The following is a 15,179-nucleotide window of genomic DNA, read 5'->3' as shown; positions in this document are numbered from 1 at the left end:
CAGGAGAACAACCACCAGAAGCCCTGCTAGAGGAACATGGTGGTGGTTTAGTATTCAGAATAGAAAAACAGGAGAGAAAATAAAACAAAGACTTCTTAGGAGATCCATGAGACATATTTTGATCCTTATTTCAAAATGAGCTATGGTTTTGTTTTGTTCTGTTTTGTTTTTTTTAATGGAGCTGAGTGTGGAGATGCGTTCCAATAATTTCAGCCCTGTCAAGCTGAGACCGGGTTAGTTCTGCGAGTTTGAGATCAACCTGGGCTATGTAGTGAGTTCAAGGCCAACCTGAGCTACAGAGTGAGATCCTGCCTCAAAACTTTTTTGTTAACCAGCTCCCCTCCTTATGGTAGGGAGTTATGGTAGCCTTCTGAGGCTACGAACTATAACAATAGAACATATCTGTTTAGGGGAAGGGTTGCCCACCAGAAGATCAGTCTACAGCCTGTCTCTCATGGGTTAACACTGGAGCAGTCACTCAATCTCAGGCCTCCATGTTTGCATCTTTAAAATGGGACAAGTATAGGACTTGGGGAAGATTAAATGAAACAGACACTGAACTCTGTGGAGACATTTTGTCAATGGTAAGATGTGGTCACAATTAAAGTACAATGTAAACATATTATGGAAATTTTAACCTGAGGCACTGGGGACATAAAACATGAGGAGAACCACTCAAAGCAAAAGCAGTGGGCATATTTAACAAGATCCTGTGGAACAGATTTAAGGAACAGAGGACAGAGTGCCTCTTCACTCACTTCAGTGTGACACACCCACCTGCATCACAGACTTTATGCAGCAAGCATTTATCTTCTTCATTCCAGGTGTCCAAGTACTCATCGGGGCCACAGGGCAGACACACACTGTCGGAGGTAGGAGTGCACTTAGAGGACAGGTACTTTCCTTAAATTGAGAAGGCAACATACCAATCAGAAACAAAACAATGAGCCAATCAAAACAATAAGATGCTAAGTGTGTGTGAGAACCTGGATTAAATCCCCTGCAACAAAGAAATGAACACCAGCCTATAGATTTGACTCACAGGACCATTCATCCAGGAAGCCCTCTAAGACAGGCTGATACTGGGATGAGGGCACTCCAGACAGTGAGCGTAGTACCTGAGGCTCCTCGGCCTCTGCTGGCTGAAACAATCAGTCCCAGGTTTGCTGTACCTAATGTTACTTCAAATGGATTTGTGTTACTACAGTAGTCTCTTACTTTGTCTAAATAAACAGTCGAGTACCCCCAAACTTCTGACTGAGAGGAAGAACTCTACAATGAATCTGTGCTCTGCAGAACTTGAGCAGTTCTTTGAACCGGGCCAAGAGAAGAGGACTACCTTAGGGAATTGGTCTTTCCCCTCCCCTCTTCAAAGTTTCTGCTCTGTCTCCTCCTCCGCCTCCTCCTCCTCCTCCTCCTCCTCCTCCTCCTTCTTTTTTTAAAGATTTATTTATTTATTTTATATAAGTACACTGTAGCTGTCTTCAGACACTCCAGAAGAGGGCATCAGATTTCGTTACGGATGGTTGTGAGCCACCATGTGGTTGCTGGAATTTGAACTCGGAAGAGCAGTCAGCGCTCTTAACCACTGAGCCATCTGACCAGAGGACCTCGAAAGCTGGACTCCACAGAGGCATACAAACACTGAGCCACACTTGGGGAAGGTGGTGTCCAGCCCCCTTGTGCTCTTTGGCTGGTATGCGGGAGGTCTGTCAAGGACTAAGCAATTCCAGTTTGTTTATTCCAAAGTAAGACTTCTGTGCACACAACTTCAAGTGTCAGTAGCACTTTATGTTTTACTAAGATGAAATGTTAGGAAACCTTGCCTTCTCAGGACAAACTGAGGACCAGTTTCTGAAACTGGCTTTGATTCATAAGTGATGATATCTACTGAGGGAATGCATTCTGTCTTTTGAGAGGCAAATGTCACTGCCTACCACTATCATGGAAGGTCTCTGGATGCCTTCATCTCTTAGGACAAAAAGAAAAGCTAAAATGTGCAGGGTACCTGGTTCGCATCTGCTGCAACACCGTCCGAGATGCTCATAATGCCTCTCCTGGGTGCATGGAGGAGTGACCTGGAGAGTCACCTGAAAAGAAAAGTGACATCAGGAAGATAGCGTACACAAGTTGTTTCTGGACAGGGATGGAAAGACGGGGCTCGATGGCTAGGGCTTTGCTGCCAAGGCTGGCAACATATGGTAAAAAGATAGAAACACTCCCCATAGTCTGTCCTCTGACCTCCATATGAGCTCACAACGCACAAAACAAGTAGATGTAGAGGAAAGTTAGTTGTCAATTGTACCTCTATAAAGCATATGAATACGACATAGGTTGCTTTTCACTGTCCTAGGCTAGTTCATATCCTCTAAGGATACATAGAACAAACCTTTTAGCACAGGGCTCTGACCTGTTTGGACATTTAAAAACACTTACGTGACAGAGCAGAAGGTTGAAAACTTCTTCATGAAAGTCACTTAAAAAGTTGGCCCTACTTCTGTGTCACTAAGGGACCACACTTCTCCTGTGTCAGTGGGACACATGAACTCACATAGGAATGTAATGAGCCAATCTGTGCATCCGAGTTCTGCCTGGCCACTGGGGGTGAGTGAGTGCCTCTTGGGCAGATGAAATGGGAGGTGCTCAGCTATAAAGCTGGTAATCTCAAAGAGCCAGGAACAGAGGGGGCCCACAGGTGATGAGCCTAGGGCTTGGGAAGAGGGGAACTCCTGCTTAGTTCAGGGGTCAGAGTCCGTGTCTCGGGCAGAGGGGCCTTCTGCAGGCTTTGTATGACAAAGGCTTCCCCCCACAGAAGTCCTTGATGAGAGAGACAGTCCTTACTTGTCCAAACTATTTATTGGTAATGGTACATGGATGCATACAACTTACTTAGGTGAACCAGAAATTAAATACCTTTTGCAAGGAAGGATGTCTGGGAAAGGAAGCTTATTGGCTGAACCCTTGGACTGGCCCATCTGGTGATCTCACAGCATGGAGAACTCTGTGTTCTGTGCTACGTGACTAGTGGTCACAGTCCTCATGTGGGGTGTCATGGTCATGTGTCCTACGGCAGGAACCGGGCTGGGAGTAGATAAAATGCCTTTCACTCTTGGACATGAGAACTTACTGGGGTTTTCGAATCCGTTCGACCCTCCCAGTTTTTGTCTGGTGACACGGTCCCACTTACTCCACACCAATTCTATGATTAAGCCAGGGGATTCACTGCAATAAGCTCCCTATGATGGTTAGAGGCTGTTAAGCAGTGCTCACCTTCCAGAATGCTAAAACACGTGAAAGGCGTAAACAGTGAAGACTCGTAGGTACTTTGAGGGTTAAGCCCACCTGCCTGTTGCCTGATGGAACCCAGGCAAGCCGCTCGCACACTCAGAGCTTCCGTCTCCTTCCTAGGCTTTACGATTGAAATTGACATGCTTCCTCCATGCTTGACCTCACCCCCCCTCCAGAGAACCGTGCTATTTCAGGAGTCGCTGCTTAGGGAGTTTGTAGAACCTTGAGGAGTCGGGGCCTAGTTGGCAGAAGTCAGTCACCAGAGCAGGCCTCTGAAGGGTCTCCCCTTCTCGTCCTGGTCTGTTGTGAGGTAAGCATCCAGCCATACATGTCTGCCTCCATGAACTGCCCTCCCTGCTATGATGGAGTGATCCTCTCAAAGTGCCACAATGAATCTTCCTTTGGGTGGTTTCTGTCAGGCAGTGTGGTCACAGGAAAATGAACCTAACTGATACATGCTCCAAAGGTGTACGATTCTAATATACAATACAGAATGGCCACGCCCCCTCTGACCAGCACGAAGTCTTAGAGCTGTCTCCTTCTTCACCTTCCTCAGTGGGAGAAAAAGGCAAGTGACAAGCAGTCATGTTAGCAGGAATACAGAAAACCGAAGAGTCGGGCATAGCTGAACAGATCCCCACATCGAGTGCACACAACATGTCAGCCTTCCTACCTGCTCCAGAGAACTAGTTCCAGACTCTCCCCAGGGAATTTACTGTTAAAGAGTAAGTACATACTTTGGCAGATGCCTGCTGAATATGGGAGCTACTGAGGCTTGGTAGTGTAAATTTGGTCCAGAGTTGGTGACTAGAAAGACCATCAGCTCTAGGGGAGAACCTACAATTTTTGTTTTTTCCAATGGACGTGTGGTCAAACTGCCTTCTAAATGTGCACATTCATAGCCATACATTAGCACTGCTCTCAGCCTTCCTCAGAGGAGCTGCTTGTTGCATCAGACAACAGCTAAAGAAGGTATTCATAACAGCTGCAGTACCAAGACTAAGGGCTAGAGGACTGCTCAGCTCTATACGGGACATCTATGCCACCCTTTGCAATGGCAAACTTGAAAGAGCCAGAGGATGAGGAGGAGTGTTGCAAAGGATGTCTTCTGGACCTGGCATGGGCCGTCCCATTTATGAACTCACCGTAGCTGTGGTTACCAACACAAGACCTGACCTGCACCGCACTGGGGCTGACTAAGTTCATCAAGGAAAGGGAAATGGCTTGTGAGACTCCACCCACCCTGAAAGTACATGGTGACTGGGGAAGGGCAGTCACTTTTTGTCTGCTTGGTTTGTTTGTTTGTTTGTTTGTTGTTTTTTTTGCTTTTTTGTGTTTTTTGTTTGTTTGTTTTTTTCCTTTTTTGTTTTTTTGTTTGTTTTTGTTTTTGTTTTTGTTTTTTTGAGAACCCTGGCTATCCTGGACTCACTTTGCAGGCCAGGTTGGTCTCCAACTCAGAGAGATCCGCCTGCCCCTGTCCCTGCCTCCTGAGTGCTGGAATTAAAGGCATGTGCCACCATACCCAGGCCCCAACGGGAGTCACTTTCTTTAAAGGTATAGCCACGAATAAGCTACCCAAGTTCCAGTCTGTAACTTCCCACCTATGTCCATACAAGCAACTGTAACTAAACCTGGTGGGTCACAAATATAAAAACACATGAAAATAGGCTGCGTGTTCTTCAGGAGAAAGAAAGGGCTCAGTCATTGAGGGGGGGGGGGGAAGAAAGGGGATTAGTAAGGGGTAGAAATGACTGGAATCCATTACATATATGCATGAAACTGTCAAAGAACATTTAAAAAGAGAAATGGAAGATAATACAAACAGTTATCCCTGGTCAGTGTCAAAATTGAAGTGTTTATCTACCCATTAGCCATCTTGGAGGAAAACTGCAGAGGTGATAGGACGGGGAAGATGCCAGCTATCTTAATGTTGCAACTATGAAAGACGTTTTATAGAGAAAACATTAGCCCAAGGCTAGCTGAGTGGAGTGTAGGGAAGCGTCTCTCTGACCTCACTCTGGTCTCACAAGTGGGATCGGGGGCACACTGAGTGGGGACCCTGGGGAAGGACTGGTGAGGGGATGGGTGTGCATGGGCTTGCTTGTTGGACTTGCTATCATTTTCCTGATGGAAGGTTATATTAACTGGGTGTTTCCCATCAGTCACCTGATGATGGGGCCTTAGGACATCACAGCGAGCCTAGGAGAGCTTAGCAAGATCGGCTGAGAAGAGGTCCTACTTCTCCCTTGGGCCCTCTTGGTCTTTCTTCTTTTATAGGATTCTATTTCCTAGAGGGAGCTGTGGCTTTTTTCTGGGTCCCAGTGGCCCTCATAAGAGGGACACGCAGAGGCAAATAACAAAACTGGATGTGGCTGATGCAGACTTTATCTAACAGGGTTTGTCTGAGCCTAAGGATGTAGACACTCGTGCATGCTGATGGCAAGATGTGTGGGCAGGCTGTACTTCAGAAGACAAGTGTTATCAATCACTTCTGACCCATTAAGAAAGCAACAGTAGTGTCTGTCAGATAAGCACACACTTTGCTTGGGTGATACTCACAGAAAGGTGCTTTTTAGGGGAATTTGACAGAGAGCCAAAGCAAACGGAGCAAAATTGCTCAGAAGTGTTGTGGTGGTCTTGCCTGTGTTGGACTCCACAGCCAGTCTACCAGGCATCACCCAACTGAATGGGCTTGACTTCACATCTAGTATGTAACTCTGATGCTCTCAGCATCTAGGGCCAGCTCTAGCTCAGGAGCTACTACCCTCATACACACAAAAATCATACCTTCTCCCCTTATACACACAAAAATCACTGCTTTCCAAAGCCTCCACAGGATCCAACTCTAAAACGGGTCTTCACAAGTTATTTCTTTAAACCCCAAGCACTTGCTTTATACCCACATGCGTTTTCTCTAAAAAGTAAGATATTATATAATTCCCACATAAAAAATTTAACCCTTTAAAGATTACTAGACATGATTTTAGTGTATTGCCACAGGCATATAGGAACCACAGCTGTTTAATCCTAATACATGCTTTCCCTATGTAGCCCTAGCTACATTAGAACTTGCTCTATAGATCAGGCTGGTCTTTACTTCAGAGAAATCTGCCTTCCTCTTCCTCCTGAGTATGAGGATTAAGGTATGCACTACTTCACCCAGCTAAGCCTGACACAGTTTTACTTTATTTTTATGGATTTGTATGTATGCGCTCGCAGGTATCTTCCACTTAAACATCTGGGTCCTCCATCTTATCACTGGCTGCACTGCCCACCAGCAGTGGGCAAAGCCCAACCCAGTCACTCAGGGCCCCTCTCAGCAGCAACCTTACACTTCCCTCCAGAACTGGGGCAGGACTCTAGCACAGGTAGTCAAGCAGCAGCTATTATTGGTTGTGATGCTATTATTGGTTGAAATCATAGCTTGATAAAAGCATTTTCCTGATGCAGTGTGACTTGAGGAGGCCCCCAGGGGATGGTAAGCAACTGGCTGCTGATGTTAACAGCCCCACGCCTATAGCTAGCTGGCTCTTTCTGGTAAAGGTGCAGGAAAGTCTTGGGAAGACAATCTTTCTGGATGACTGTGCTGAGAAGCCCACACTGATTCTCTAGATCTTCCTCTGTCCACTCTTACTGTGCTCCGTTTCCTTCTAAAACCCAGAGTCAGAGCTTTAGGAGCACAGCTGTCTCCATGACTCAGGCCAAGCCCAGTTACATCTTATAAGCAGCCATTTCTCGAGGTAGGATTCAGCCCTGTGTGTGATGGAAGTGAAGAGGCAGCAGCACACAAGTCTCTGCCCACTTCCGTACAAGTCTCCTCCCACTTCCGCCCACCTCCGCTCCCTTATCTTCCCACAGATTGCCAGGGTTACCTCCGCTTGCTTGTTTGGGGACATCCTTCTGGAACTCAAGAACTGTGACCTGTGACCCTCTTGAGAGTCTGAGACACTCACAATTACTGCCTTAGGGACCTCATCTGTTTGCAGTGAGTTGTATTGGGGATATTTAGGGGAATACAAACTTCCTAAGAACTTGTCATTCTTAGAAGTCTAAAAAATAAAAATTAGAAAAAACACCCACTAGGCAGTGTATTGAAAGGGCCATACTATTATTAATAAACTAGAAAATTGTATTCAGATATAACAAACATCTAACTTTCTTTAAAAAAAAATACTTCCCCTGACTTCCCAATGACTATTAGAGTCTGAATAAAGCAAACATGCAGACGAGCCACCACGGCTGGATGATATATTGCATTTAGGCTTTCCTGCCTCACTCCATGTGCCTTTTCTTTTCTTTTCTTTTCTCTTCTTTTCTTTTCTCTTCTTTTTTTTTTCTTTTCTTTTTTTTTTTTTTTTCTTTTTGGCTTGTGTGTGTTTGTTTCACAGCAGACAGGCTGGTATTTGGCTTAGCAACTGACAGAATCTTCTAGAAGAAATATGCCCACAGTCTGTGCAAGGATTGGTAAGAGATAATAAATGATATTTAAGTTTCTGAGGGCCACAAGGTGACTCAGTGTGAAAACATGCTTGCTGCCAACCTGGTGACCTGAGTTAGATTACCATGTGGTAGAAAGAGAGGACAACTCCTCCAAGTTGTCCTTATGTCTCTCTCTACACACACACACACACACACACACACACACCAAATAAAGAAGTGTAATAAACATTTTATAAATCACTGTAGATTTATGGCCCTGTGCAATAAATAAATAAATAATAAATAAAGCGATAGCTGAAGAAATGTGTTCCTGCCAGAGAGCCAGGAGGACCTGTGTATAGAATCTCGTAGGCGGGCTGTCTTAAATATCTATTTTTTTCAGGCTGTTAACCAGCTCAACTGTAGAGAAAGTCATTATGAGTACTAAAATTGCTTTCTTGCTCCAGTGAAAATTCACACTGGCATAGATCGCTGCAGAAAGAGGCTTGACCCTCACTGTCAAGTCAGTGGGAAAGAACCTCACCCAGGACAGATGGGGGATTTTCCATAGACTGTGTTTTATAAAATGTCATCCATCTGTGACTGTATTTGAGAATTTGGTCATAATTTCAGAAAGGAAGGCATCAAATTTCTAAATGTTATGGTTGGACTAAACCATGTAGGTTTTTTGTTTTTGTTTTTTGTTTTGTTTTGGTTTTTTTCAAAGATAAACTTCTAATTGAGAAAGTAATGCTTTGTTTCATTGTCCTTCTGACCTTGGAGGGAAAATCCTTCAGTAGGCTCCACGGAAGGCTCCATGAGGCTCCTTGCCCAGAACCAACACCCAGGTAGGAAGCCAGAACTATCCTCTGCCCTCCATGCCTGAGCAGTGAGTGTACCTCCCACACCAGACATACAAATTTGTAAGTAAAAGTTTAAATAGTCCTCTCTAGGTACTGTTGAAACTGGTCCTACCCAGAATAGAACACAAACTAATTGCTAGTGAGCACATGCTGATGACTGGAGAATGTCCTGCTGTGAATGGCTCTGCTCTGAGAAAGTCCTCTCTAAACCACCTGCCCCTGCTCTGTCCCTGACAGAGCACCCAAGTCAGCATTTATGATGTGAGCAACCCACACACAAATGCTTTCATTTCTCCTTTTTCTTTGGCTCTTTCTTTGTTTAGCCATGAGTGGTCTGGAGCTCACTATGTAGACTGTCAGGTCTCAAACCCAGGACAAAAGGCTAACTGAGGTGCCCATTAACATCAAGGCAGACCTGGCCACCAGGTTCTCCCAGCATCCCTCAGTCCTGTTAGTTGGAATGACTGTCATATCATACCCCCTTACCCTAAACTTCTCTAGCTCAGGGGCTAGGCTATCTTCTTGCAATACCTATATAATCCAGCCATTTTGGTTATCTGGCCCTTTTTGTCTATTCTTTACCCTCCTGGCCTCTTGGTTTGGCTCTCCCCTCCCCCTTCACACATGGCGTGGCTCAGTCTGGTCATGATCACTCTGGACTCTCCCAGATGTCCCTGTCTCTGACTATAACAAACTTTTCCTCCACCAAACCTACGTGCACGTCCTTCCTTTGTATTTCTTTATGTCCTTTCCTTTTCTTTCTTTTTTCATTCATAGACCACTCTGGCCAGTGCTCATGGAGCTCTGACTGCCTCAGCTTCCCAAGTGATGGGATTAAAGAAAGATAAGCCAGCTGCTCTCGAATTGCTCATTTCTTTCTGTTATCTTTTCCTCTGCCAGCTGAGTTCTATTGATAAGCCAGCACGCACACCCTCCGTCTTCGATGGCCAGGTGGACTTCCAGATTTGCCTTCTTAGTGGCTTCCTCTGGAAGTTTCATTTAGCCACTGTTTGTATTCTTTGCAATGCTAGGGATGGAGCCCAGTCTCTGGAAGGCCAGACAGGTGCTTATCCTGGCTGGCAACTAGGCTCCATTGGGAATCACACATCTGTAAGTGCAAGGATGGCATCCCACCAGCGTGGTTTCTGGCTGATTTTGACTCTGTAGCCCAGAAATGGAGCGGAGGTATGGTGACAAAGGCCTACCTGGTCAGAGGGCCTCCAAGGGCATGCTTGGTGGTCTCTGAATGGGCTTCCAATTTGGTTTGGACAGACCAATGCCCAGAGTCACATTTCTATAATTTGAAGATCAAAAAACCAAAAATTAAAATATTCTGAGTGTGCACAACACTGCCCATAATTCTGCCCATCTTGCTGCCCTGAGAGTCGGGTGCAATAAATCTTGACACTAACTCCACAAAATCCAGTAGTGGTGGTCCAGAAACCGCACTTTCCAGTAGACGGTGGGAACAGGATTGCTTAACAGCCGTTGTACTGGGCCTGATTGCCACAGACAAGTGTTTCTTTGCACACCTGAGCAGACTTAGTATAAATTACCTCCACCCACTTGTTCCTGCTCCTGCAAAAGAAAGCCGTGTCACCAGAGGTTTGAAAGAAAAGTCTGAAGGCTTGACAGTGTCCCTGTGTGTACTTGCTTTCTTTATTTTAACATGGTTCCAGAAGACAGAGGCTGCAGAACAGAGGGCTTCAGGGGCACAACCAGGGCAAAGACTCCTGCTTTACAAAGCATGATTACAAAGCAAGAGGTGTAGCTTCATGGGGCTGAGGTGTGACATGTCTCCCAGAGATCCTCACGAGTGGCCCGAATGACTTCTGTCGTTGTGTTTCTGGGGTGGGTACAGTCAGTTGTAAGAGTAAATTGGTGTGGGCAGGAGTTTCCCCAGCACATCTGTGATTAAGCTGCTGCTCGAGTCTATCTGTTCTTGACTCTTGTTAAAGAAGACATTGACCAAGTTATGACCAGACCCCTGGCCAGACTGTCTCGCTTTAAGTAAACTTTTTAAGTCAATTTCTCAGTCTTACAGATGTGGAGAAAATAGAAGACTTTTCTTTTGTATAAACAAAAACTACATTTCACATTTATGAAAAGCATTGAAGAGACACCCGTGGAAAACATGCCATCAACCCACCCAGTGGGAACAGGGAAGCATATGGAGATCACGGGAGTGTCCCCAGTGGACACCCCACCCGAGACACCACCATCTCATAGAACCTTCAGGAACTTGGAGCCCCATGTTGTTTCAGCCTGGTACAAAAGAGAAGCCACAAAGAAGTAGATTCAGAGAAAGAGTGAGAGCGAGGGCTGGGGATGTGGCACAGTGGTAAGAAGGTGCTTGCCTTGCACAGAAAAGCTCTGGCTTCTATCCATAGTGCTACAACCCCACCCCCACAACACCCCCAAATTCAGAGAATTCAACCACTCCCTGACTGTTCAAAAAATAATCCATTTCAAATAAATACATTTTGACTCACAGCTCTTAAATGGGAGTCTCCTACTCAAGTGTGACTCAATATCTGTGTTAAGTACAATATGAAAAGATAAACTTTGAGAAGACTGTGAAGGGGATCATGACCCTCACAAGCCCTGACTGTCAGTGATTTAGCCAGAAGGCTTTTGATGAATGTGTGTCCAGGGCTGACCATCAAGCCATCATCTTGAACGCCTCCCACCCCAGTTGCAACAGCTTCTACTGGGGGCACTGAGAATTACAGAGATGAACGACATCTCCCCACATACAGAGTGTTCAGTAGAGGGGTGGGGCAATCAGTTACATATTCTCTCTACAAGTAATAAGAAAAGGCCATTTTGTTGTTGTTCTTTTGTTTTTGTTTGTTAATTTAATTTTGTTGGGGTTTTTTTTTTTTAATGCCTGAGTTTGATCTAGTCTGAGTTTAGCAAGAGATCACCCTCTCTTTTTTATAATATGTTACCATCACATGGTCAAAGGCATCTGTGCTGAGCTTCCAGTATTGGCTAAAATGGTGGCTAAATGACAGGCAGGCCTGTCTCCGCCCTCACAAAGCTTTATTACCAGGTAGACACAGGCTCAAGGGCAGGATGAAAAACTAGCAGAGAGTCCCCACAACAACCAAGCACTGGAGAGATCCACTAAGCCCCACCAAGTACCCAAATTCGAGGATTAGGAGAAAAAAAGTATGGTCCAGGCACGGCTGATTGGAGTCCAAACCTTCCCTGCATGTGCTGGAAGCAGGAGGAGGGAAATGAATGCTGATGGGGACAAATGCAGGACTGAGCCTGGACTGAGGAGACGGCACAGGATACTTGGCCTTCCAGGAAAGGGTGGCAAAGGCAATATGGGGGACAGAGACTCTCTTCTTTTGAGTACCTTCTTGAAACGCATCATAAAGGCTGCTAAGACACAACAGGTAGCAAGTTGGTGGCGATCCTTCCAGACAACTAAAGAATTAGAATCTTGAGCTCTGAGAGAGAGGACCAGAGAGCAGAGGTTGGCTAGAGCCAACATTCCAGCAGTGATGGCTGTGTTCCCTTGTGACATGAAGGAGCTGACTCTTGTGTTTGTCCTTCCTCTGGTGTTCTAAGCACCTCGTGGGTAATTTACAGAAAAGTGTGTTTTATGAAGCAGCCAGAGCTGCTGGGTAAAGATGGATCACCACTCTCTGGACCTAAGAATCCCTACAAAATCATGCAAACTGAGAGGTTCAAATCTTCAAGTTCTCTTTAAGAATGTCTATGAATCTGCCCAGACTATCAAGGACATAGACAGCTGAAAAGTCACCAAGTATCTACAAGATGTGGCTTTTAAAAATCGATGTGTGCCATTTGCGTGATAAAATGGTAGAATAGATAGGTGTAGCCAGGTCAAACAATGGGATGGGCACAGGGTTGGTGGCCCCAAAAGAATGCTGCACATGCTTAGAATGCAGAGAATTATGCTGAACTCAGAGGTTTAGACAAAGAGTCTCCAGCCATTGAATGTAAACAAGACTTAAGACATAGACTAAAGTCAGCACAAAGTAAATGCAAATAAAGGTTTTTTAAAAGTTAATCATAGTAAAATAAAATTTTCCATTGCCATTTTAACCATTTAAAGTGCACAGTCATTGCCACTTACTATAATTCCAAAAGTGTCCAACAATAGTCTGCCTTTTTCCAGAACATTTTCATCTTCCAGAGAGAACCACCATAACCATAAAGTACTGCTTCCTCATCCCCGTCCACCTGCCTCACCGTGTCTACAGACATGGAAACACACAATGTTTGTTCTTAGGTGTCTGGCATTGTCAAGCCTTGTCACATTGTATCATGTATGTAACCTCACTTATATGACAGGATAATATTCTACTATATGGGTATGCCACATTCTGCTTACTCACCCATCTGCTGATGTATATTTGGGTCTTTTCTATCTCTTGAGTACAGTCAGCAATGCTTTGACTGGAGTTGAGTGTGTTTTCAATCTTTTGAGAGTGTAGCTGGAAATCACATCATCACAAATCATGAATCACATGATTCTAGGCTCAGCTATCTGAAGGTTCTCATGGGGCCTATCCCACCTTACATCACACCAGCAAGGGTTCCAGCTTCCCTGTATCTTCATCCATTTGTTTTGTTATTCTCTGCTATTGTTTTATAGCAGTCATATGTGTGTTGTTCTAGTTTGCTTTCTGTGGCTATAAGCACCATGACCGAAAGCAGCTTGGAAGAGGGAGGGGTTTACTTCAGCTTATAACTCCTAAGGACACAGTCCATCATCAAGCGAAGTGGGAACTAAAAGCCGATACGTGGAGGCAGACACTTAGAAGAATGCTGCTTATTGACTTGTTCTTTAACTCACTCCCAAACTTAGGCTCAGCTCCCTTTTTTATGTAACCCAGGATCATCTGCTTAGAGATTGTGCCACACACAGTGGCACTGATCACCAATCAAGACAATCTCACACAGACACAACCACAGATTCTCCTTCCTAGATGAATCCAGGTTGTTTAAGTTTGACAATAAATCCAACCACCACAATCTACCCTTTGTCAGCTTGACATACATATACATCACTGTTAAACCATACCCAAGACTTCATGTTGATATCATAATATAAAATACAGTACAACTCTAAAAATCCAGGAGTCTTTAAAAAATCCAACATTTAAAATCTCTAAGGTCTCTTTAAAATTTTAACATCTCTCAGTTGTGGGCTCCTTAAAAAAATAATAAAATACATAGTTTCATATTCTAAAATGGAAAAACTCAGACAGAAAAAAAATCAGATTTAACTAAAACCACAGTACAAATCCAGAGTCCAACATCTGGAACTCACTCATGATCTTCTGGCCTCCCACAGGCAGATGGCTCAGTTCTCCAGCTCTCCCAGTGACTGCACTCATAGCTTTAGTCATAGGCTCAGCTCAATTCTACTAAACTCTTAGCAGGCACCCATGATTCTGCCATCTCCTAGGATCTCCAATTGTAACCAAGGCTGCACCTTCACCAGAGGCCTTTCCTGGCCTCTCTTCAGTGACTCTGTGTCAGGAATGTGTATCCTTGCTCTAAGAGCACATTAGTTGTCGCCACCACCCTGCATATCACAGGTATGCCATGTCATTTTCTTTACCAGGCAGGAATCACAGCCTTCGAGTTCTGGTTTGAAGGTGATTGGTTCCTGCCAAACACATTTGAGCCTTTAGTCTCCAATATAACTTTCTTGTGGGAAGAGGGTGAGTCACGACAGCCTTTGTAAAGATGCTAACACTGGTTCCCTAAGTGGTTTGGGTCTTATGGGAACAGATTAGTTCTCAAAACAAAAAGTTGTTACAAAAGCAAAGCCTGAGCCCTTCTGGGTCTCTCGCTTCCTCTCCTGCTGTTGGGCCTCCTCTGAACACACTTGATCCTCACTGCTTTTGAGCACTCCCTGACTATGGGATCCCTGCTAGGATATAGCTAGCCAGCAGGGCACTTGTCATGCTAGCTTGACCTTCTAGCTACCAAAACCATGAACCAAGTGAATCTTTTTCCATATAAGGAAATTAAATTAACAGAGAGTTAATGTAACCTACCAATGGTCTTAACATCATGTTGTGGTTTTAATGAGAACAGCTCCCATAGGCTTGTATGTTTGAACTTGGTTCCCAGTTGGTGGAACTGTTTGGGAAGGATTAGGAGGTGTGTCAATGGGGGTGGGTTTTGAGATTTTAGAAGCTCACTCCATTCCATTTAGCTCTCTCTCAATGCCTCACAGTTGTCTTCACTGTGTAAGCTCTCAGCTCCTTCTCCAGCACCATGCCTGCCTGCCTGCCTGCTGCCATGCTCTACACAATGACAGTCATGGACTCTCCCTCTGAAACTGTAAACAAGCCACCAATTAAGTGCTTTCCTTTATAAACTGTCTTGGTTGTGGTATTTAATCACAACAGTAGAAAAGGAATTAAGACACACAGTCACCATTTTGCTATCCTATTGGCTTTACACGTGACTTTGAAAGCTGGTTTGTATTGGGCCCATCAGCATCGTTGCCTCTCACTGCAGAGACACTTCTTTAAAGAAAAAGACTGGCAGGCCCTTGTCAAAAGGTCTATTGCTTCTGCTCAACCTTCTTTATTACATTCTGAACTGTGC

General features: G+C 44.8%; 1 protein-coding gene across 2 annotated transcripts in view; it reads right to left on the bottom strand.

The window, feature by feature from the left end:
• Tnfrsf11a (tumor necrosis factor receptor superfamily, member 11a, NFKB activator) overlaps positions 1-15,179 on the bottom strand; it is a 68,772-nt gene that overhangs the window by 39,212 nt on the left and 14,381 nt on the right. For both annotated transcript variants that reach the window (XM_006529381.3, NM_009399.3), the window contains exons 2-3: positions 2,009-2,090; positions 778-903 (exon numbers count right to left, since the gene is read on the bottom strand). In XM_006529381.3, coding sequence (XP_006529444.1) covers positions 778-903; positions 2,009-2,047 — 165 coding nt within the window. In that variant the 5' untranslated portion in view covers positions 2,048-2,090. The remainder of the gene's footprint in view (positions 1-777; positions 904-2,008; positions 2,091-15,179) is intronic.

The sequence above is a fragment of the Mus musculus genome, chromosome 1, assembly GCF_000001635.26.
Source record: "Mus musculus strain C57BL/6J chromosome 1, GRCm38.p6 C57BL/6J".
Taxonomy (NCBI): Eukaryota; Metazoa; Chordata; class Mammalia; order Rodentia; family Muridae; genus Mus; species Mus musculus.
This window is presented reverse-complemented; position numbering and strand designations above follow the sequence as displayed.